This window comes from Drosophila santomea, chromosome X (genome assembly GCF_016746245.2).
Source record: "Drosophila santomea strain STO CAGO 1482 chromosome X, Prin_Dsan_1.1, whole genome shotgun sequence".
Taxonomy (NCBI): Eukaryota; Metazoa; Arthropoda; class Insecta; order Diptera; family Drosophilidae; genus Drosophila; species Drosophila santomea.
This window is the reverse complement of record NC_053021.2, coordinates 21,375,218-21,400,404: the sequence shown is the minus strand read 5'-3', so window position 1 is coordinate 21,400,404 and position 25,187 is coordinate 21,375,218. Positions and strand designations below refer to the sequence as shown.

At 43.8% G+C, this 25,187-nt stretch overlaps 1 protein-coding gene across 1 annotated transcript; it reads left to right on the top strand.

Annotated features, from left to right (window-relative positions):
• Positions 1-13,190: 13,190 nt before the first annotated feature.
• LOC120455734 lies at positions 13,191-19,554 on the top strand. The gene is made up of 3 exons (XM_039642149.1): positions 13,191-13,329; positions 13,389-13,622; positions 19,363-19,554. The coding sequence occupies exons 1-3, from the start codon at positions 13,324-13,326 to the stop codon at positions 19,552-19,554; spliced, it is 432 nt and encodes a 143-aa protein (XP_039498083.1). The 5' UTR covers positions 13,191-13,323.
• Positions 19,555-25,187: the final 5,633 nt, after the last annotated feature.

The window sequence follows — 25,187 nt, the reverse complement described above, 5'->3', positions numbered from 1 at the left end:
GATAGGTCAGGAATAGCTTCCCATCGTGTGTTCTGTAGATTATTTACAATATTTTCTTTTCATGTAATTGACAAAAAAAAAGAAGGAAAATAAAGGAATATATAGAGAAAATTTAAATATATTGGTAAAATAACTCTGCAGTCCCATCGTGTGTTCTGTAGATTATTACAATATTTTCTTTTCATGTAACTGATGAATTAAAAGAAGGAAAATAAAGGAATATAAGAGAGATCAAAGATAAACACATTGAGTCAGCTCCTGCAAGTCCCATCGCGTGTTCTGCAGAGGGCTGCTCAAAGAGGGCCGTGCACTCCCATGTCGTAGCCTAAGAGGAAGGAACTTCCAACAGTATAAAATTAGACTGATTATTTTTTTAATGAGTTTTGCTCATTATACTTGCTTTTAAATACAAAAAAAAAAAAAAGGAGAAGAGCCCTAGAAAATACAAATATATGCTAGCTTGGCCTTAAATATTTACGATTACGAATTTTATACCTTCACAGGTAAAAATCAAGAACACAACACTTGAGAGCTTCAACCACGACCTTACATTACTAAATATACAAATTCTACACATCATAGTACCTAAGTATAATAAGTACACTTGTTAAAAATTATTCACAATTGAGAAAGTTATTCAGAGTTATTCACAATTGAGCGTGACCTTCTTTAAAGATATAATAAAAGTGGACTTAATGCCTAACATAAGTAAAGTTAAAGATCTAATTAAGCCCACCCAAATTACCACTAGAGCAGTCAGTAAAAAGAAGGTTGTTAGCGACATTTCTTGGGGGACTGCGGGGAAACCTCGGTGGTATAGTCAGAGCCTGGAGGCCGCAAGACCTCGAAGAAGCTTATGACGTAGCCATCAAAGAGAGGAATTTATATTTTGCTGAAAGTTCGGCGTACAATCAACAAAGGCAACCAATGCGGCAGAACGATCGTTTTCGCCCAAATTATAATCAGTACCAAAATAGGGACCGGGATCAGTTCCAAAACAGGGCCTATAACCAGTACCAAGGTAGGGATCGTTACCAGTACCAGAACAGGGACAATAATCGCTACAATCGTAATGCGTACGAGAACAATAACAGGAACTCTAGATATCCAGCCATTTTGCCAAACGATAATACGCCTAGTACATCAAACGCTGCGGCAAAGAAGAACGCTAATTGGAACAGACCAAGTACAAACGGACAAAGACTGTTTAATATTGAGACAAATACCAAGACAAACGATACTGAATCGTCACATAACTTCGAGGAGGATGGAAATTTTCGGACAGGAGCCTCGAAAAACAAACAGGATTCTTGAGTAAATTTCAGTTAGACGCTAACTTGCCGTATATAATTCTATCGTTTCAAAACAATAACAACTTAAAATTCTTGGTAGATACGGGAGCTCAAGGCTCTTTTATCACCCCTAAATTTGTACCAAATAATGCAAGAATTGCTTTGGAAAAACCCATTTCTATTAGTACAGTGTTACAAGAACACCCAATTTCACAGATGACAATATTACCCATTTTCGAGCAAGTTAATGATCAAAGAGAATTCCCTTTCCTGATGTTTGACTTTCACCATTTTTTCGATGGATTAATAGGCATGAATATTCTAACCCAGTTGCCAGCTATAATCGACATCGCACAATTGACTTTCACATTGCCCAATACAATTCTGCCTTTGAGGGTAGAGCCTAATCGTTCTTCGGAGGTTTATGAAATTAAGGAGGAGTCTAAATCCTTGATCAAGGTTCCAGTTAGCGTCAAAGAGGGGCCATTTTTTTGTGAACACATTCGTCTCGGGGACAATTTTTTCATCACTGGAGGAATTTACAGGGCGCACAACAACACTGGACTGATCGAAGTTAATAATTTTTCTGCGGAACAGAAGAAATTCGTGTTGGATTCGAGTTTAGAGGTAAAGGAATTTAACGAGGACGATTTCAACTGCATTAATGTGATGACCAATAACATCGAGTACAGGAATGAGGACCATTCTTCCATACTAGACGCCATTCGTGCGGAGCATCTCAATGAGGAAGAAAAACAACAACTTTATCGACTATGCAGAAGATTTACAAACTTAGTAGTTCGGGAGGGGGATAAACTCTCATTTACCAATCAGGTGAAGCACGAAATAAGGACGACAGACGAAAGACCCATATTTTGTAGACCATTTAGATTCAGTCCAACGGAATCCACGGAGATCCATAATCAGATAGATAAACTGTTGCAACAGAACATTATTAAACACAGTCATTCGCCGTGGAGCGCCCCAGTGTTTCTTGTTTCTAAGAAGATGGACGACGCTTCAAATACAAAGAAATGGAGAATGGTAGTGGATTTCAGGAAACTGAACGAAAAGACGATTAAGGATAGGTACCCCATGCCCAACATTAACGATGTACTCGACAGAATCGGTAGGGCAAAGTATTTCACGGCGTTGGATTTGGCCAGCGGTTACCACCAAATTGAAATGGATCCCAATGACACGCCTAAAACGGCCTTCACGGCATTAGGGGGGCATTACGAGTTTATTCGTATGCCATTCGGGCTCACGAACGCCCCAGCAACATTTCAAAGAGTGATGGATAGCGTGTTAGCCGATCTCAATGGTGTATGCTGTTTAGTTTACTTAGATGACATCATAATTTTTTCGCCATCACTGCAAGATCACATCACCCATTTGGACGCAGTGTTTCGCAGATTAAGTCAGGCTAATTTAAAGATTCAACCAGATAAATCGGAATTTTTAAGGAAGGAGATCGAGTATTTGGGACATATTGTCACGGAGGATGGAATTAAGCCAAATCCTAAGAAGATTGCGGCAGTGAAGGCGTTCCCAATTCCGACTACCAGAAAGGAGATCAAATCCTTCCTAGGCCTTCTGGGATATTATAGGAAATTCATTCGGGATTTTGCCAAGATCACCAAACCAATGACACAACAGTTAAAGGGCAAAGCACCAGTATTAGTATCGGAGGACTTCAAGAAATCGTTTGAAACATGTAAGACCCTGCTGTGTAACGACCCGTTGTTAAAATACCCCGACTTCAAGAAACCCTTTATATTGACAACAGATGCTAGTAATGTGGCAATAGGGGCGGTACTGTCACAAGGTACGGTAGGCTCAGACAGGCCAGTTTCCTTTGCGAGTAGAACACTAAGTCCGCGGGAAGAAAATTACTCCACCGTGGAGAAAGAAATGCCAGCAATCATTTGGGCCACCAAATATTTCCGTCCGTACCTATTTGGTCAAAAATTTAAGATCATTACGGACCATAGACCATTGACCTGGTTAATGAATTTCAAAGAACCAAATTCAAAGTTGGTTCGATGGAAGCTTCAGTTGATGGAGTACGACTACGAGGTAGAGTACAAGAAGGGACCACAGAATGTAGTAGCTGATGCGCTGAGTCGCGTAAGAATAGAGACAAACTGCATTTCCAATTCGGGTTCGCACGATGAAATAATTAGGACAGCCGATAGACCATTAAATGAATTTAAATCACAATACACCTTCGAGCTTGGGAATGAGGACAGGACTAGAAATTACATTTTATTCAAAAACAAATTTAGACGTTCGATAATTAAAGTCAAATTCGATTTATCTATAATAACCGAAATTTTGAAAGAAATTCTTACACCTAAAAGATTACACGCTATTTTCGCATCTGACCCAATCTTTGACCTAATAAAGGAATCACACGCCCAACATTTTAAGGAGTACAAACTAATCAGATGTAAATCCCTTCTTATGGATGTTACTGGTAGGGAAGAACAAGAGCAGGCTATTAAAGAGTACCATCTAAAGAATAATCATCGGGGAATTGAGGAAACCTTGAATCACCTGAAGAGAACCCTGTACTTTCCGTATATGAAACAGAAAATCACCCAGTTTGTTAATAGGTGCGATACGTGTCAAACTCTCAAGTATGACAGAAGACCACCTAAACCCGAGTTTCAAAAGACCGAGACTCCGGGGGTGCCGTTGCAGATTGTTCATATGGATATCTATACCATAAATGGACGGACCATCCTGACATTGATTGACAAATTTTCAAGGTTTGCCAGCGCTTATACAATCCCAGCTAGGAGTTGTATAAATGTGGTCAAATCCTTAAGACACTATTTTTGTGTCGTGGGTATACCAACAAAGCTGGTATTTGATCAGGGCACGGAATTCTCTGGGAAGATTTTTACGGATTTTTGTAAACAATATAATATCGAGACACACATGACATCGTTCCAGCAATCTTCTAGCAATTCTCCGGTGGAAAGACTACATTCATCGCTCACTGAAATTTACAGAATTATCTTCGAAAACAGGAAGGCTGAAAAGCTGGACTGCGACCACGAAGAAATTTTATGCGAAACGTTAATCACATATAATAACGCCATACATTCAGCCACGAGATTTACGCCGTTTGAATTACTTTTAGGGAGAACGCACGTGTTCAATAAAGAAGTTACGTTCGATACGGAACACGATTACTTGCAAAAACTAAATGAATTTCAAAACACATTGTACCCTAGAGTCAAAGCTCTGGTACAGCAGAAGATGGAGGCTAGAATTGACAAATTAAACAAGGATAGGTCCCAGCCAATCGCAGTAGATTCAGAAGATACAGTTTTCAGAAAAGAAAATAGAAGAAATAAACTCACACCTCGTTTTTCAAAGCATAAAGTACTAAAGGATAACAGGATCACACTAGTTTCAGCAAAAAAACAAAAATTACACAAAGCAAAAATCAGAAACAACATTATTAAGAAACAAATCCCTATTGATCTTACAGGTTCACTTCCATCGCAGCACAGGACATAAAAGTCCAGAATTTAGGAAAAGATACACCCCTACTATGGTACGGTCAACTTCCAGCGGGCTATTAACAAGCTGGAGAGGAACATACAATCAGAGTATGCAATTGAAAGTTTGTCAACAAAAGTGGGACAATTGCAGGCTAGGGTGGAAAAATTGCTACCGAATCGGAGACAGAAGAGGGGATTAATTAATGGTTTGGGAAATGTGATTAAGATCGTAACAGGGAATCTAGATGACTCAGATGGACGCAGAATTCAAGATAGTTTAAAGACAATCTCGGAGAATCAGAAAGACCTCACAGTAAACGTAAACAGACAGGAGGTGATCAACAACGACATTCTAAATAGATTCGACAACATAACGGAACACATCAATAGGGAGCAACAGATAATTAATAGTTTTTTTGAATTCCTATAAAGATAACATGTTTAAAACTGTTAACGCTGAACACCATCTTTTACATACAATGCAATATGCCTCTAGAATAAATATGAATTTGGAGATTTTATCAGACCATTTAAAGAATATTGAAGACAGCTTATTATTAGCCAAACTAAAAATCGTACCCACTTTTATTGTATCTGCGGAGGAAGTAGAAATAATCCGAAAAGAATTAAACGACCCGGAGTTGCGGGAATTATCTGATGAATATATATTTCAAATGTTAGAATTAGACACCTTCATGATTGGAATTAAGATTCACTTTAGGATAAGAATACCTACTTTTAAGCAACACTTTTATAAGTTCACACACATTATTCCACTACCCATCAATGAATCCAAGTTTTTGGTTGTACCCAATTATATGGCTTACTTTAATGCTAAGGAGGTCTATTATTTTTCCGAAGTATGTAACAAGATATATAAATATTATATTTGCGAAAACTCAATGTCTATCAAAGATAATGTCAAAGCCGAATGCCTCAGTGGCATACTCACTATGGAGACGGCAAATTGTAAAACAAAAGATATAAGTAGCCAAGAAATAATAACTGAAATAGAACCAGCACACATTTTAATATTAAATACACAAAACACAGTTATTGAATCTAATTGTACCACAAGAATTTCCATAAAAGGTTCCGCTCTAGTAACGTTCGAAAACTGCAAGGTTTTGATAAACCAGATTCCTTATGACAAGGAACTATCATCATATGAGGAGAAGTTAGACGTCCATATCCCAATTATAAAGAATATAAATTTCACCGAGAATACAGAAGACATTAATTTGCAAAAGTTAAATTTAAGATCTATCCACGCTTCGAACTCAATTATTTATTGGAAGAACTTTACAACAACAAATCTGGGAGCGTTATATATATTATTATTAATAGTTGGAGCAGCGACGACAACATGCCTTATCTACGCGAGAAGGAGGGTGGAGTTTACTACAATACCAGAGCCAAGTTTCGTGACGACAACTCCTTCGCTGTGGCCGTCACTTCAATCCGGGAGGGGAGGAGTTACCGGTTCCAACCGGCACACAAACCCTCCAGCGAAGCCACCCCGGCTTACCCTGGAATTGGTACAGAGCAACCAATGTATGAGCAATGGCTTAAATTAGGCCACCCAACGACCGTTCAGCTAACGGCCGTTGTCAACAGCGGGGAAATGTTTACAATGCACTTACACAGGAAACCCCCACTTCTCCGGACTGGGTAATAGGAGCACAACATCAGCAAGAATAGACCCACTCAAGTATAGGCCACACAGCACTCGAGATTTTCGGCAACCCGACTCACCCACTTAAGAGTGGGCGACGCAGCATTTAACTATAACACATTATACATGTAGTATTTAAGACCCTATGTATTTCCTATGTACTTTTCTCAGCGGAGGTCTCATTGTGACCGCCGCTGCAAATACAGATCAGATTGATTTTTACATTCAAACAAGTGACACGTCTTCTTACTTAACAAACTAAAACTCGGAACTTCGGACGAACCTTAAAACCAACTCGCAGAACCACCAACAGTATTCAGGAGAAGCATTCCTGGATCATAACTCGTTCAATCAAAAGTAAATAGTTCAATAGACGTGTACACAAAAATTGAAAATCTGCAACTTGCATATCAAAGATTTGACATAGACGTTCTATCTTACTGGAAAGGAAAGCAGTATACTGACCAGGAGTTATACGCAGTTAGTAACGTTTGTTATGCCGTACCGCCAACTCAGGTAAATAAAAATGGCATAAATAATTTAGGTACCTTCTTAGATAGTTTCTTATTTTATAACAGGTGTCGATTGAACGAGCATTCTCCACTCTGAGGCTACCACAATCGATTAAGCCAGGATGTTCTTGAGAACATATTGCTAGTCAAATTAAATCCCACCTTTTTGGACATGGCCATTGATACTTTGCCACTTTTTGAAAACGAAGAACTTACTCTTAGTGGTTTATAAAATAAGTAAAATAATAGTTATAACAGAAAGCAATGAAAATTTATTTATGTATCATTTTTCAAAATTCATATACTATTATGTTTTTATTTTTGCTAATTTTGTTTCTATAATTTTTTTAAAATTGATTAGTTGTATTATTTTATACGCATTATACAAAAAGAAAGTCCAAAAAATAAAAAAGTACAAGAAGTACGCTATAAGTAATTTCCAAAAAATTTAGTCATTCGTAATTAAATAAAAGTCGCGGCTACTGAATGAATTTGTCGCCTCATGCGTCTGTCGCCTTATGCTGCTCGGCAGCAAAAATCAGAAGCAGCAAACAGTCGAAAGCACCGACTTACGCTGCTGCGACTGTTGGTCAGCAGCAATAGCAACGAAAATCAAAAGCAGCAAACAGTCGAAGGCACCGACTTCTGATTTTTCAGAAGCAGAAGCAATTGTTCGCTTTCTGATATCGCTCGCAGCAGAAGCAGTGAAAATCAAAAATATTGCGACTTCTGCTAATTCGACTGCAGCTTTTCCAACACTGAAAACAATAACCAGGTTATCCTTAATAGGCTTATCATTGATAAAATAAATAAAATTACCCTGGCCAATAGAAATCTAATAAACAGCTTAAAATATGAAGGAGACGCCCAAAGAGATACTAGCACCACTTTAATGTTTCAAATTCAGATGCTAAAAGAGGAAATTCGTAATCTTAATCAGGATATACAGTGGGCAAAAGCAGACATTAGCAATCCCCAAATACTAGGAGATCAAGGGATCAATTAAGTCAAAAAAATTTTAGAACAGAACCAATTACCCTACACAAATTTTGAGGAAGCCATGCACATAGCAGAAGTAAACATAGCAAGTAACGGAACAATGTTAATCTATATTGTAAAAATCCCTGTAACCGATACCAAGTTATGTGAAACAATTTTAATTAAACCAATAAAAATTGGTCAATTTGTCAACAAAATAGAAACCGAAAATGTAATTAGGTGTAAGGAAAAATTATTCGCAAAAATTGCAAATTGTAATATCTACAATGGAATAACAATTTGTAAACATAAAAATATGATAGACATTAGTAACTCTTCATGCCTTCCAAACCTCCTAAAAAGTCGCCCTGCCACCTGCACTAGAATCAACAATCAACACATCCCTACCATCGATGAAATTGCACCCGGAGTTATACTACTAAATAAATTCAGCGGCGAGATATCAGTCAATGGAACAACGTCAACGCTTAATGGGTCATTTGTCATTAATTTCAGCAACAAAACAATAGAAATTGATGACCAAGTCTTCACGAATAGGTACTCCGTACACCACCAACCTATGCCGGCAATTCTCCAAACTAAAATGACCATTAAAAATCTGGAAGAGAAACTATCTCTAGAATTGGTCAAGGAACTTAATGTCAACAATACCAAAACCTTGGAGCTGCTGAAAACAACCTCCCACACAGCCGATATATTGATGGGCTGTGTCATAATCACCGAAGTCGTTCTAATAACGATCCGCATCTTGATAAGGAGGGTCGCAAAATTTCGTGTCAACCCAAACACCGAAGACGAACAGATCAACGACCGCAACGAGTGGGGACACTCGATTTTAAAGGTGGTGGAGTTAACACCAGAGGAATTTAAAACAACAAATAGCCATCCGGCCATGCAGCTGCAATAACAGAAAAGTGCAAGATCAGCGTCTGGAGCGCTTCCCGCTGGAGCGCTGACGGCAACCAAAAGCACCGACGCGGGCAGAGGCAGCGACGGAGTTGACACCGACGCAGGCAGAGGCAGCGACGGAGTTGGCGGCATAAATATCACCAAAAATTGTAAACCCACTTCAGTTCTAATTTTTATTCAAATAAAACCGGACCTCGAGTCCGAATTACCATCTTGTGAAACAATTAATTTGTGTTTTATTTAACTTATTTAACCCTCTTCTTGCGCTCTTTGTCTTACCCCCTTCACCAGCCTGTCTTACACGCCATTCCTCCTCTTACGTCACTTGACGGTCACTCAACTCTCGCTATGCCCACTTCAAAACGATGACTTCGTCCCCCGCCCTCATCCATCAACACGACAATGTATTCAATGACCCACCGGCACTTAGTTACAATCGCGCTGACTGCTACGCCAGCCAACGACACTTCTTGTTGTTGGTCGCGATCACGCTGCCGACAAACTGCTGCATCTGCAAATTACGCTTGTTGATGTGGAGCGGCAGAACCGCCGGACGTTGGATAAGCGACCGCCGACTTGGAATGGCTGGAATTACGGCCGCTTACCCAACTGCTATGCGGAGTCACCCTGCACCGGCCGCGAACGCTGCCCACGACTCTGGAGCCGTAGCTACAGTGCGAACCTGGCCCAGCCGCGGAAGGCAGTCTTTTCTGACACTACAACGGAGACAGCAGCAAACCAGCAATTAAAAAATCGAGTTATCTCTAAGAATATTACAATAAAGCGAATTTATAACGTTGAAATCCATCGTCTCGTCTATTTCTGAGGATCGCCATTGGTAGAATAACAAGGATGTTGATTACACTCACTAGGTGAGCTATTCAGTGACAAGAGCTCGTCACACCCCCTAGCAACCATGGGTTGCATAACTGGCGCCCGAACCAAAAGAGTAAATAAAACAAATAAATGAAATTAAAACAAAAAAGAAAAAAATGGAATGTGGAAAAATTTGAAAAATTAGAGTGACAGTGATGTGATGTGACAGTGAACAATCAAACAATAAAAACGACCACCCGCCGCGGTGAGAATGCCCCTACAGTCTGTAGCGGGAACAACATTCTGCACGGGCGTAAAAAAGTCGCACATAACTAACTGAAAAGACCACCCGCCGCAGCGTAAATACTGTCTCCGTCCAGAAGCAATATACGCGGGCGCAAAAGCGTCTTCATAAAAAATAATAATGGAGGCCTTTGTAACGACCCACTGCGGCGATTTGCCTACACTCTCTGTAACCTATTCGCGAGTGCAATGTACATAGTGCCGAAGAGGAAAAAAAAGGAATAAATAAAATGAAAAGATGAAATAATCACCAGATAAACTCTAACTAAAATGTGTGGTAATCTGCTGGACAGGCTGAGTGGTGTGGAAGCACCCGAGGAAGCTGCCCAGTGGATTGTGTGGCAACCGTACCATTAGTAGGCCAAGGCCAAAAAGGAAGAATACGGACCACCGCGCCCAGTTCGACTGTTCACTAAATTCACTCGTCACTGTCGTTTCAAACCTAACTTATTGAAACCAAAACCACATGAAAGAAAGATGAAACATAAACGAATATAAAAAAAAACGATAAACCATTGCCCACAATTATTATTAGAATTTTCTAAGAAAACATCTTTATCTTTTCTCAGATTTTAAGAAGAATACAACACGCACACCTCAACACGCATACATCTATTGTCAAGGGTGAGTGAAACCATATTTACATCCAGTTTGCGCTTTTCAAAAAGATAAAAAATAAATACCGCAGATACGTTTTAATTAGTTTGCGCTTTTCTAAAATAAAAAATAAAATACGTTTTAAATATTAAGTGAACGAACTCTTGGTTAACCGTCAGCCGGTCCGATTCAGTCTACTTCCGATACCCCCACGCTAGTAATAATGGAGGAAATTAAAAAATCTCTTAACGTGCTCCTTGCCCAGTTGACCAGGTTGAAGGATGACATGAAAAGGATGAATAGTAGGCTCAACACGCTCGAATCCGAAAACGAAGGCCGGCGGTCACGCCTCCGGTGCCATTGGCGCGTGCGCGCAATGAATACGAATTGAAGGAAGTCTTTACGCTTCCAGATTGCATCAAGGAACTTCAAACATTCGAAGGTCAAGCCGAAAGATACGTTTCTTGGGTGAACCGTGCGCAGGCAATTCTGAACGATTACGAAGGGAGACCTCTGTTCCGCGCGGACAAGCGCGATGTGCGTACGCTGGAATATCAGCTTGGCCAACTGACCCAGGGAAATAAAACCCTAGAGAAGTATTATTTGGAGGTGAATAAGCACCTTTCCCTTATCCTCAACGGATTAAAGGCTATGGGCTATCCAATGGAGGCTGTTAGGGCCCTGTCAGAACACTCGAGGGACAAGGCTCTTGACGTCTTTATCCGGGGAGTCGTCAATGATGCCTCTAGGCTACTGGTCATGCGCAGACCAAAAGATTTCCAAGAAGCATACTTCTTTTGCAAGGAGTTACAGGCCGTTGCCCCGAGAGGAGGTCACTTTGCCCAGTCCTCCCCGCCGGCGAGTTTCGTACCAAATACTTGGTTCTACCGGCCTCCTCGCTTTTCTTCCCCCTATCAGGGAAACGGTAGACCTTCATCAGGCTCGGGATATGGTGGGTCCCAAAACAATAACCGCTTCCAGGGCCCAAGACCCGCCATTAAAATGGAATCTGTAAACTGATTTTCTTGTTTCTGCTCGCTACGAAGTGCAAAGTCCCACCAAATTTATGATTTGTGTGATTGCCCGACCAAGGAGAAGACAGAGTCTCAGATTTAAATCATGTTATGGCGACGGGGTGTATCGTCCGAGAGACCAGCTAGCGCTCCTCTCCGACCCACCTTTGCCGACCACTGACTCCACCGTCCCTTCCTGCGTAGGCCAGGCACTTGTCGCCCTTGCCGACGGATAACCTGCGGGCTCGACCAGGGCTTAGGATGTTATGGGGCAGGGTGTATCGTCCGTGAGTTAAGCTAGCGCTCCTCTCCGAACCACCGTTGCGACCACTGACTCCACCGTCCCTTTTCTGACCACGCTAGGTCCTGGTGCTCGCTCGTCCTTCGCTGATCTGACTTGCAGAGATCCACTCGGGATGCTCGCTTGACGCACTTGTGTTTCCGCTGCTTCACTGTCACTCGGTATTGACTGATCACCCGTGTGGCGTACTTTCGCTGACTTTCGTGTACTTCGCGTAACTTTTCCGACCGACTGTGTGGCTGTATGGCCCTTCGCGTACTTCTTCTTGACTGTCCCGAGCTGCGCCGGCGCCGTCCCTTATATCGGCTGCGAGAATCCCGTTATTTCCCCTTTTGCACACGGCTCGCTCGGGTACAAGGTCCAAACATGTCCCGTTAGTTCACGGTGCGTCCTCTTTGTGCCTGTCCAAAGTCCGCACCGTTACCGTATGACCTCTACGCCCTTGGTGGGTTTGAGTCCAAGGTCCAGCGCGGTACCGTTATTTCACGGTCTCTCCGCTTTACCGGGGTCCAAGGTCTATGGTACAAGGTCCAAACATGTCCCGTTAGTTCACGGTGCGTCCTCTTTGTGCCTGTCCAAAATCCGCACCGTTACCGTATGACCTCTACGCCCTTGGCGGGTTTGAGTCCAAGGTCCAGCGCGGTAAGGTTATTTCACGGTCTCCGCTTTGCCGGGGTCCAAGGTCCATTATTTCCCGTTTGACCTGACCGCCCTTGACTCCTCTCGCATTCCAGCCGTCTTCGCTGTTGCTACGCCGATCTCCTGCACCCGGATTTGTGGGGAGTTTTAAGACTCCTCACATCTCCCCCTTTCTTCGGAAGTATTTGAAAAGAATGTTGCTTCCGGCGGTCCTCTGCTTTGGTTCCTCCTTGCATAGGCAACTTCCTCGATCTCCTCTCGTCGACCCTGCGCCCTTCGTTCTCAGCCTGGCAGTCGCAGCTTATTAGACCCCGTCGTTCAGCGTCAGGACTTGGCATCTTGAACATCCTTGCGCCCACCTGATCGCAGCCTTTACGTCTCAGCCTATTTGAGCATCTCGACGTGGCATCTTGATCCTCATCGTTCCTCACTCCTCACGTCGATCTGCGCCTCCTTGATCTCTTGCCGTCTGCTTCTGGTCACCAGCTCCGCATTTAAATTTCCCGCCTTCTCATCGCTTTCCATCTCTGGCAATTCCACCGACTCTCACCATGATCGAGTTATCGATATTGGCGACCGGCGTTGCCACTTCATGTTCCGATGTTCCGATGTCGTGCCGATTGCTGTCAATAGTGTGACAGTTTCCAGTATTTTTGTTCCCTATCGATCTCACTATCGATCGACCGCTATTATCGTAGCGCCCCCATCCCGATTTTCACTAAGCACGTGGATTTCGTAGTTGCAGCTCAATGGAGGTAAGTTACGGAATTTCGCGTAAAAACCGCCATCTTTACTCATCCTCTCTTCGTTTCAGCTCCTTGAATATGACATGATGCCCCTTGATGCTCCAGGGTTGCCTGCCCTGGACACGGGCACCCTGGAGGCCCTTCCGCAGGGATCCCTGATGAACGCCCCTACATGCTCCGGGCGGCTGCCCCTGGCCCTCAAGCGCCCTGGAGGCCTCCTTCTTCGTCCGTTCTTCTTCGTGCGTCCGTTCGCTGGCCCGCGTGCCTGTTGGATGCTGCGGATGACTCCTTTTTTTTTTTATGTAAGCAATGTGTGCCCTTGCCCTCCCCTGTCCCAATAACTCTGTTTTCGCTTTCGTTTTTGTCTTTGTTTATTGTGGCACTTAGACTCGTTTATCCCCGCCGCGACGCACCTTCAACCGGAACCGCTGGCCGTCCAGTACGAAGAGCTTGGCCCAGCGGTCCTTGTGTCGCCTGCCCGCCTGGGCCTCGGCCTCCTCGACCACTTTGGGTGGCCACTCCGCGCGCTCGACTTCTCGCCACGGCTTCTCACACAGCGACTGCTGCCTGCGGAGGCAGGGTCGTTGCGGTGGCTGTATTGCCTCGGGACATGACTCCTGCCGCGCGAGTTTCGGTGGTGGTGGTGCGGGCCACACCCACGGACCCTTCTCCGGGTTCTCCTCCGCGCCTTCGTCCTCCATCCGAGCGCGAACTCGCGGGTCGCGCGCTCGCTTCTCAACCGGCCTCCACCCGACCGCGCCCACCACCTCCGGCGTGTCCTCCGGTGGTGCGGGCCATGTCCACGTCACCGTCTGCTGGTGCCACCGGCGGCCGCCCAGGCCGATTGTGCGACGTGCGCCTGGTCCACTTCCCAGGACTGCTGCCGCTCGCACCGGGGCCCCTCCTCATCCTGGGGTGGCGGCGTCGGCGTGCGTGGTGGCGGCGGCGTGCGTGGCGGTGGTGGTGGCTGCGGCTGCGCCGGATCCGCCCGTGGCCCTGCGTCGCCCGCCGCACGCTGCGGTAGGCCATCCTTGCCCTCGCGCTCCGGCCTCCTTCGTCCTCTTCCGAGGCCACCACCGGGGTGACGGTCTCACCCCCGTCGTCCTCCTCGCTCTCCGAAGAGAGGGACACGTAGTCCACCGGTCCTTCGGCCATCGCCTCTTACTCCGACAGCTCCGTGTCGGGCACTTCCTCCGTGTCCTCCTGGACCGGGGATGGGGATCGCGACACCAGGGGTGACGCCAGAAGCTGGAGGTAGGACTCAACATCCGCCCTCCATATCGCTCCGGGCTGTTCCCCAGTGCCGGTCTCCCTTACCTCCAGGTTGTTTTGCGCGCTGCGTGTGTTCATCATCATGTGCCGACTTGATCTTAAAAGACCGACTCTCGCTTTTTCCGCCGCGACGAAACCTCGGTTTTCGATCTGCTCCTTTCCGCCGTTATTCCGCGGGGCCTGTACCGGTAACGGGATTCTCCTCCGTGCACCTGCCTCCCACGGAATTCGCAACTGTGTGCGTTAGCCGTTAACGGTTTTCCGGCTGTGTACCCTCCCTGTCCCGCTCTCGCGCTCCAACGGGCCTCTTGTGTGTGTGTGTTTATTTGCGACTTTCGACTTTTCGATACCCTGTATCGTCTTCCCCCCTTCTTCGCGAAAGGGTTTTATTATTGTTTATCGCTCTCGTTGTCCTCTGGCCCGCCGGCGCCCGCGCTTCCCGGCTTCAAGTCGCTAATATGAGCCGTTTTTGTTTTCCTCGTTATTTCGTGTTTTAATATACATATTACCGGTGACGTGAATTTCTTTATTTTGAAAGGCCCGTCGAACCTTGGTGCCAGCTTTGCCGCGAAGCCCTCAGCTGCTTTTGACAGGTGGTGCTCTTTGGCCCACACAGTTTCTCCCACCTTGGGTTTCCACGGCCTCCTTCGAAGATTATAGTGGTGTGCCTGATCCTGCGCTGCCTTTTCCATGTTTCTGCGAACCAGTTCGAAGATCTCCTTGAGTTTTTCCGCGTTTTCTACCGGCGTCTGTGGACATCTGCCCGTTCCGGCCGTCTGTTCGTCGAACAACGCATTCGGCAGCCTTGGTTCTCTTCCCTGCGTTATAAATGCCGGCGAGTATCCGGTGGTTTCCGCCACAGTCGTGTTTACTGCCAGTTGCAGCTCCGGCCAGTTCTCGTCCCATGTCCTCTAATCGGCCCCTGTAAACTGCGCGATCATTGTTTTCACGGTCCTGTTGGCCCTTTCCGTCGGGTTTTCTTGCGAACCCTGGTTGCCCCTCTGAGGCTGGGGTCGCGTGGCGTTTCCCGATCTTGGACAGCACTCTGCGGTCTTCGGGCCGATTCTCCCGCACGTCCAGCAAAAGGTGATCGGTCGGTTCCGACATTCCCGCATCCAGTGATCCTGGCTTCCGCACCTATGGCAGGCTTGTGCTGGGTTTAATACAAACTAGACATCTGCATGAATGCATCGGCGAAAAAGGCACATTCAAATGCACAATGCCGAAAATGAATGGAATGAGAATGAAAGCAAAGTCAAACTGGTATGAGTGAGTGAGTGAATTTACGTACGACTCAGTCGCACAACAACGAAACAGATGGAAATGAATTGAATGGAATGAGAAAACAGTAAATTGAGACGGTTCATTCGAATGATTCGAGTGACAACTGAAAACAATGAAAAAGAAATGAAATTTGTTTTTATAGTTGTGTATGCATATATGTAATTTGGTTATATATTAAACTTATTACTAAAATAACAATATAATTAACTTAAATTCGAATGCAAAAACATTTTGTTTATATTTTCTGGATTGGTGGCTATTAAACAACGCTTTTCTGTAATTAAATTTCTTGCGCTAGAAAATGCGCGTTCCGAAGCCGCACTGCTTGCTGGAATGCAAAATATTTTGCAACTTACTTTATGCAAAAGTGGAAAAAATTTTTTATTCAAATTCCACCAAGCTAAAACATTAAAATCAGGGGTGTATGCAACATTTATGTTAGAATATCCTGCGTCTTTGAAGTACAGCTGTCAAGAATAAGCAAAGGAATGGATCGAATTCGCACGCAACAACTCGATTCATTCGAATGTTCTAGGCATTTCCAAATGTTTCATTTCATTTTACGCTTCATTCATTTACGTTCATTTCGTTGCAGGTAGTAAGTTATGAGTGGAATGAGAATCTCTCACTCATACAATGTCGGTTCATTTCGTGCGTTTCACTCATTTAATTTAATTCCATTCGAATGTATTCTATGTGACGTATGTTATGAGTGGAATCATGCAGATGTCTAATACAAACCCCCGCCGCACCGGGTCTGGCCCTCGCCCGTTCGTTTCGTGCCTCGATGGTCCTGTTGGCTCCTCTTGGCACCTTCTGCACACAGCGTGCTGTTCCCCTCTTGGGAAATCCCGCTGGTGGCGGGCTCTGTGGGTCCGCTCTGACTCGAAACGCTCCCTTTGGGAGTCCAGTTCCTCGAATTCGTCGGCCAGGGCCATCAGAGCATCCAGGTGTCGGCACTCGTACGGGCGGACAAACATTCGTAGAGCTGGAGTGCTGTTCTCCCTTATCCTCTCCAAGATCTCTTTCTGGGACATCCCCAAAGGCCGCATTACGGTCAGCATGTCCACCATATAATCTTTGAAGCACTCGCCATGCCGCTGTTTCCTCTGCCTGACCTGGTCTGCCAGCTTCGTTATGAAGCCTCTGGGCAGGAAAAATTCTTGGAAGCTGTGGATGAACTCTGGCCATGTCTCCCAGAATCTGTTGTTGGCGAAGAACCCTGCCCTTCAGCAGTTCCGGCATCGATCGCGGGATTTGGTTGATCTCTAGGCCGTACTTCATTGCTGACCACTCCACCTGCTCCAGGAACTCCAATGGCTTGTCGTGACCGTCGTACCGGAAGCTCCACTCCCGCACCTGTTTCGCCACCTCTTGCGATGTCTCGCCGATCGCGGCTGGACTCCCGCCTCTCCCTTCTCTCGCGGCTGCTTTCCCGCCGTTCACCCCCGTTTTCCTGACTTTCGGGTCTGCTCCCGCTGGACTCCATCATGCTGTGGACATCGAGGCTCCTCATCAGGCCTTCCACGCCGGTGACTTTGACTTCCGGGGTCGGTCTCCTTGTGTACTCCCTTTCCAATGCCTCCAGTATGGCGACCGTTCCGGGCTCGTCTGCGGTCTGCTGGATAAATTCGGACAGCGTCTTCCTCATATCCTCGACCAACCCTTCGAGCTTAATGCCTAGGGCGCTCGCTATTGCCACGATTTCTTCATCTTCTCCTCTGTTCTTTTGGCCAGGACAATCACGGTTGGGCGCCAGATGTAACGAACTGATTTTCTTGTTTCTGCTCGCTACGAATTGCAACGACTAGCTCAAAGAGTTTGTTTGTTCGTCTCACCAAAATTTATGATTTGTGTGATTGCCCGACCAAGGAGAAGACAGAGTCTCAGATTTAAATCAACTTTATTTAGCGTCACTTGCTGAACAGAATTCGGTGACCCTAGCCGTCGGATGCGCGTCGTTGCTCCTTCGTCGTCCTTCCTTCGTGTGCCTGCGTCGCTTCCTATGGGGAATCCGCACCGGCTCGCCTGGGGCTTAGGATGTTATGGCGACGGGGTGTATCGTCCGAGAGACCAGCTAGCGCTCCTCTCCGAACCACCTTTGCCGACCACTGACTCCACCGTCCCTTCCTGCGTAGGCCAGGCACTTGTCGCCCTTGCCGACGGATAACCTACGGGCTAGACCAGGGCTTAGGAGGTTATGGGGCAGGGTGTATCGTCCGTGAGTTCAAAGTCCGCACCGTTATCGTATGACCTCTACGCCCTTGGCGGGTTTGAGTCCAAGGTCCAGCGCGGTACCGTTATTTCACGGTCTCTTCGCTTTGCCGGGGTCCAACGTCCATTATTTCCCGTTTGACCTGACCGCCCTTGACTCCTCTCGCATTCCAGCCGTCTTCGCTGTTGCTACGCCGATCTCCTGCCCCCGGATTTGTGGGGAGTTTTAAGACTCCTCACATCGGTCGGGGCAGTCACACCGCTCAGATTACAGGGCAGTCCAGAGCGAGGGATCCGGTGTGAAAAGAACGTCGTCCGAATACCAGAATCCATTCCAAAGGGCAACGAAGCTCTATCACATGGAGGCCATGCCAGAGCCCCCTACCACAATCCCCGCCGAACAAGGCGTAGTTGCCTCATCTGACCACTATTATTACGATCAGCTCATTGTTGACGACGTTGGCATGCCTGAAATGGGCACGGAGAGCCTAAATTTTATGACCGAGGCCTCAAGCGTCCCATACTCAGAGTATGAGGGAAAGTATGGGGTTAGACTACACTTTTTGATCGATACCGGCGCGAACAAGAATTTCATCAGCCCCAGAATTGCCGCCGGCTCCACAGTCCTAACCATCCTCTTCCGTGTACAATCGGCTACAGGCAGTGTTAAAATAACACACCGCGTAACCGGCAAGTTCTTTAAACGTTTAGGAAATGACTCGACCCTTACATTTTTTGTCCTCCCCGGCCTGAACGCCATCGATGGTATCATAGGGGACGATACGCTCAAGGACTTGAAGGCCCTTGTTGACAGAAAAAACAACTGTCTGATCATATCCCCTGGTCTCTCAACGTCAACGACAAGAGCTCGTCACACCCCGGAGCAACCATGAGTTGCATGACTTATATACATATGTATATATATAGTGACATATTCACATAGTCAGCACATAAGAATATACTGAATATCAGATCCCACGAAATCCAAATGTAAGAATATGCTGAATATCAGATCCTACGAAATCCAAATTTAATATAGAGACATATTCACATAGCCTGTACATGAGAATATGCAGATCTCACGATATAAACACTTGCACCCGGAGTAAGCGATGCCGCTCTCCCTATATGCATACACTCATTTATTATTGTATAAGTTAACAACACGCTTTACCAAAAGCTCATAAAGAAAAGCTTAGGTCAGCGTCTGCATTATTTCCTGCACGCGCCAATCTAAAGTAAACTAATTCATAACCAAATTAATATTAACAGAGCATTGAACTGCAGTTGCAAAACAGTTCACACGGGCACCTGCAATTCCTACTAAATATTAGCCACAACAGGAAATGGCCAAGCAGTTCACACGGGCACATGCAATTCTTACGAAATATTGACAACAACAAATTTATTAAGAAGTCATCAGCAGAACTGCAATTAACCAATTACAGCAGACTGCACAACTGACAAAATGTTGTCAAACTTTGATTCGTCGCTGCACCAGCGCTGCCACCATCGCTGCCACCGCTACACCAAATTCTGATTCACAAAAGGCCAGATTAGGGAACTAGAGTAGAACTTCAGTTGAGTCTTAACTTTGAATCCAATCAATAAAGTTGCAAAAATAAATTTGTAAAATTTATTTATTATTTTATTAATAAACAAATAAATTAACTTGCGCCCGAACAGGGACCGGTTTATAACATAACAGAGCAAAAAGCCTCTACGCTCGCGTCGTGACGAAAAACAAAAAGTAATTCGACTCCCCGAGCACCTCAAAACATGCCTCAAAGAGCACCAATTGCTCAACAATATGTCCGACCAATACACAACATGACATTCTCTAGCAACCAGGCACCGTACGTACAACAACCATACGCACAGCAACTATACGCAAGACAGCCGTTCACACCAAACCCAACTTTTTCACCGAATCGCCCCACGGCACTAAAACCGCTGCCCCGTCCTGAGCCTATGGACGTGGACCCCAGCATCCGCACAAGACAAGTGAACTATATGAACAGACCACCGAACTTTGAAATGGGTAAACGACCAGGAAACCCCATTCCCCCTGTTCCACAGGATGACAAACGACAACGTACTTTCAATATAGAAACTAATGAACAAAATAATGACACTACTACACCTAGTAGCAATGACCAGAACACATAAAACGAACAAACAGAATATGAACTGTTAGCGTACAGCCAAACAGGCTCAAACGAATACGGCCAAACGTTAGACGAATACCAAGAACAATACGAGTACTGTTACGGGACCTATGTAGGACAAGAACAATACGCCGATCTGCATTTTTTAGAGTAAATAGCTCCTTCTTACCTTATTTTGAGGTGAACGTAGGAGGAGATGTTTTGAGAATACTTATTGATACGGGATCTAATGGAAACTATATTAAATCTAGTTTAGTTAGTAACCCCGCTCCAATCAAGAAACCGTTTAAAGCCGTTACTCAGCTAGTGGACGTGCGAAGGAGAGTCTTCGACACTGACTTTTTGGCGGTTTGTGGGCGTTAGAGTGGGCGTGGCAAAAAGTTTTTTGGCAAATCGATAGAAATTTTCAAGACTAATACAAAAATGAAAAATATCAAAACATTTTTCAAAAATGTGGGCGTGGCAGCTTTGGGCGGTTTGTGGGCGTTAGAGTGGGCGTGGCAACATGAATCGACGAACTTGTGCTGCTTTTATGTCTCTGGAGTCTGTATGCTTAATCTAGCTTTTGTAGTTCCCGAGATCTCGAAGTTCATACGGACAGACGGACAGACGGACAGACAGACGGACGGACAGACGGACATGGCCAGATCGACTCGGCTATTGATCCCGATCAAGAATACATATACTTTATATGGTCGGAAACGCTTCCTTCTGCCTGTTACATACTTTTTAACGAATCTAGTATACCCTTTTACTTTATGAGTAACGGGTATAACTAATACCGTTAAACTACCACAGGAACCTTGTGTATATTGATATGGCTTCTATTATTCACCACGGGCCATACTCAAAAAATTCAAGTAACCAACCCAGATTCCAATTCAAATACCGCTAGCATATGAACATCACTGTCTAGCAATTAATTTAACGGAAAATCGATGTATGTAATCACAAAATCTTTTGGTAACAAAATCTCAGACTCACCTAATATAAAGTATTTGTACAACAAACTATTGAAAGAATTAAATGGTTGAACTATTCATCAACAAATTAGGCAAAAACGTGAACTATTCGTCATAATAGGTTCATCTTTTAAATTTCTTTTTGACACACTTGATGAAAATGATAGAGTAAAACTTAACAAAAGTAAAGGACTGCAGAAACTCACCAACTACGAAAATACTCGCAATAATATTGACAAACTCGTCTATGAGCTCACGCAATTTATTTAATACATAGAAGACATAGAAATGGGCATGAAACGTTCACGTCTTGTTTTTTTTAACCCAAAATAACTCAATTACGACAAGTAAGAAAGCATTAAAAGCCAGAATATACTTTTAATCAAAACATCAACTGGAATTGACAAAACAAATAACGAACTATTACTCATTTCACATATTCCTATTAACCACAAAATCTTGAACACCATTTAAATAATTCCCTATCCCGACCATAATGGGTATCAGTTAGAAAAAAATAATTCAATACGTTGAACCAAATATTATACTTACATGGAATCTAACGGAAACTAAAATTGCACAAAATTGTCAAAAACTAAATGGAGATATTAAAATAAATGGAAACAAAATTATAATAATAAAACAATGTAAAGTTAAGATTGGAAATGTTATTTTAAGCGAAAATTCTTTAAGTCCAGAATTTGATTTAACTTCATTGTATTTACCAATTAATGTGACTAAAATTAAGATAGTAGAACATAATGACATTTTAAAATTAATTTCAGAAAATAATACCACATTTTATGCAACTATAATAATTTTAGTTCTTATCATTTTTCTTGTCCGATCAAAAATTTGTACACTAAATCCACAAACTGTTTTACAAAATTCAGAAAACAAGCAAAAAATAATCAAGAACCACAACAAGAAATAGAACCGCCACAAATACAGTTGCCCGCATTGTACCCTGAAATGGCAGCCCAAGCATAGGCAACCCTTTTAAGGGGAGGGAAGTGACATATTCACATAGCCAGCACATATGAATATCTGATCCCACGAAATCCAAATGTAAGAATATGCTGAATATAAGATCCCACGATATAAACACTTGGACCCGGAGGAAGCGATGCCGCTCTCCCTACAAACACTTATTTGTTATTGTATACAAACACATACTACCACAAGCGGGAGAGCTTGCTCCCATCCCGAATAAATGTAAACTAAGGGCCTCATAAGAAATATTTTTTATCACCAGAATTAGTCTTAAGCTGAGATTTAATAAATAAAGTCTTGAAAACTACTTCATCGATCTTTTTATTTCATATTCTTAGCATTGTCTTTAGTCCGCGGGACGAGACATTAATTCGGCCCAGTGTAACAGTAAACATTTTACTATATATAATATATAAGTTAACAACAAAAATGTTAAAATCCAGACGACGAACCCTAATCAGCATGCTTCAACCAGCAAGCTCAGCGTCTGCATAATTTCCTGCACACGCCGAGCTGCCAAGTAGAATTCGAAGAATCTGTTTGGTAACAACTTTCGCTCCCACTAATGCAAGTGATTCCAAGAAGACTGCATCGATTCGACCAACAAAACATCAGCCGATGCCGTGGCCTATTGAAAGCTATGGAGCCGACGTCGATCCTCTGCCACCAAGGGCAGCGCAGCTCACAGCTTGTTAGGGACAGCTTAGGGTAATTCAGTTGCAAATTGGATTTAGACAAATAAAGTCGTAACTGAAGATATTGGAATCTTTTATTTTTTACCTCGCTACCAGCAAAGTAATTAACTGGCGCCCGAACAGGGACCGGTACGCGTACGATACATCAAAACGCTTTGTAAATTCGCGGCTAGCAATAACATTTGCGGCAACCGGTCAAAACGCGAGTGACAAGAACGCGCAACTCACGAAAAATAAACATTTCTTGTTCGTTCAAATTCACTTTGGCAAATTGAACTTAACTTGTTCATTTGCCCATCGGTGGACTCCAAGGACTGAAGGCAGGGCCCCAGACCACCCCTCAACCCTGTACGCATCGCTGGATCCCAAGTAGTCTTCGTTGGACAAAAAGGATGAAATCCGGATCGTCGGAGGGAGGAGCCACATCAATAAGAATACCCATATTACTGTAAGCTTAACCAACCAAAACTTAAAAAAACAAAACTAATAAACAGATTGAAAAAACTATAGACTTAAGTGATCAATGAAATACCGTAAAACGATAAAACAAACAAAAAAATCACAAAAGTGATATAACTAATTCCAACTTTACGATTCCCAAGGGACCCCCTAAAGTACAAGGAAAAACCAGCCACTGGTTATAAAATTTATAAAAGACACAAAAACATATTATTTTTAAGAAAACACAAGGTCTTACTAACTCAATTCAATTGCACCCTTGATCTATTTTAAACTCGACCCATTTTTAGTTCGGATTCACTTAGTGTTTTATGGCTAACGTGAACAACTTTATAAGACCCTTGATACTTAGTGCTGAAGCGGGTAGACAACGCGTCAGACGACAGGAAGAACAAGAACTCAATAGAAACATGGTTGAAAATGTAGACAGAGCTGCATTAGCAGCTACAATTAGCGAAATCTTAGCACAACAATTACCAAGTCTCTTGAGACGCCACAATTCTTCGGAAGAATTCGCAAACGTAACAGTCCAGGTAATTGCCCCAGAGCATGCAGGGAACTTAGGTGATTTAGACAGAGTGCCGGATATGGTAAAAACTATCCGAGACTTTTCAGGTGATCCGTCCGAATTTAGTTCATGGAAGAAAGGAGTAGACCGTATTTTAAAAGCAAACAGTGCAATGCGTTGTAGTGTGCGCATATGTAATATTAAGAACAATAAGTATACAAACACATGGCAACACTTTGTTGCTATGTTTATGTCAATAAGCCTCAAGACGAGTGTAACATGATCGTCCACTTGAGGCTACAAACTATAAGTGCATGGTCAGCATTCCCACGCCGGCCAAGTGCACCATACATGTGTGCATAACTCACTCTCGCTATAAACATAAATATATAAGATATATAGGGTGTTTTTTTTAGAGGTATAGAACTTTAAATTGCAATAAAACAACGATGGATTATTCGATTGACATGAATTTTATTGACATGAAAGATAATCTTGTGGCATTACATTTTAAATATGATTTCTGGCATATGACCGCCACGGCTGGCTCGGATGTAGTCCAATCTGGACGTCCAATTTGCAATGACTTTTTCCAACATTTGGCCGTATATCGGCAATAACACGGCGAATGTTGTCTTCCAAATGGTTTAGCGTTTGTGGCTTATCCGCATAGACCAATGACTTTACATAGCCCCACAAAAAGTAGTCTAGCGGTGTTAAATCACAAGATCTTGGAGGCTTATGAAAAATCGGGAACAACAGCAATCTCGTTTTGGGCCCATTCGACGAATCTACGCCTTGCTTGATGATCGTTTGGTTTCAATTCTTGCACGAGTTGGATTTTGTAAGCACTCATGACGAATTGCCAAACCAAACTGAGAATAAATCACTTGACAGCTGTTAAATCGGTCGCCATCTTGAACAGTAATGCCAACTTAAAGTTCTATACCTCTAAAAAAAACACCCGTTACATAAGAGAGAGCCGCCACGCTGCTGGCGTAACCGGCAGCGCAGCTACGCGGTTTAGGTTTAGTTGAAATATTCTTAAGATGGAATGACCAGAGTCTTGTGAACCACTGAACGGGCAGAACCCTTTTCTGCCCAACCAAATCTCTCAATATTAATAAAGAATATCAAGAATTATAAACTTATATTCTGCCTTTTGATTTACCACGTTTGGTTATACTACATGGCGACCGTGACAGTCGTCCAACGTTGGACTAATTAGTGAAGCACACGTTGGACTAGCTGGTGAAGGACAAATTGGACAAAAACGGATGGAACCGCAACAACAACAAAAATCTGAGTGAGT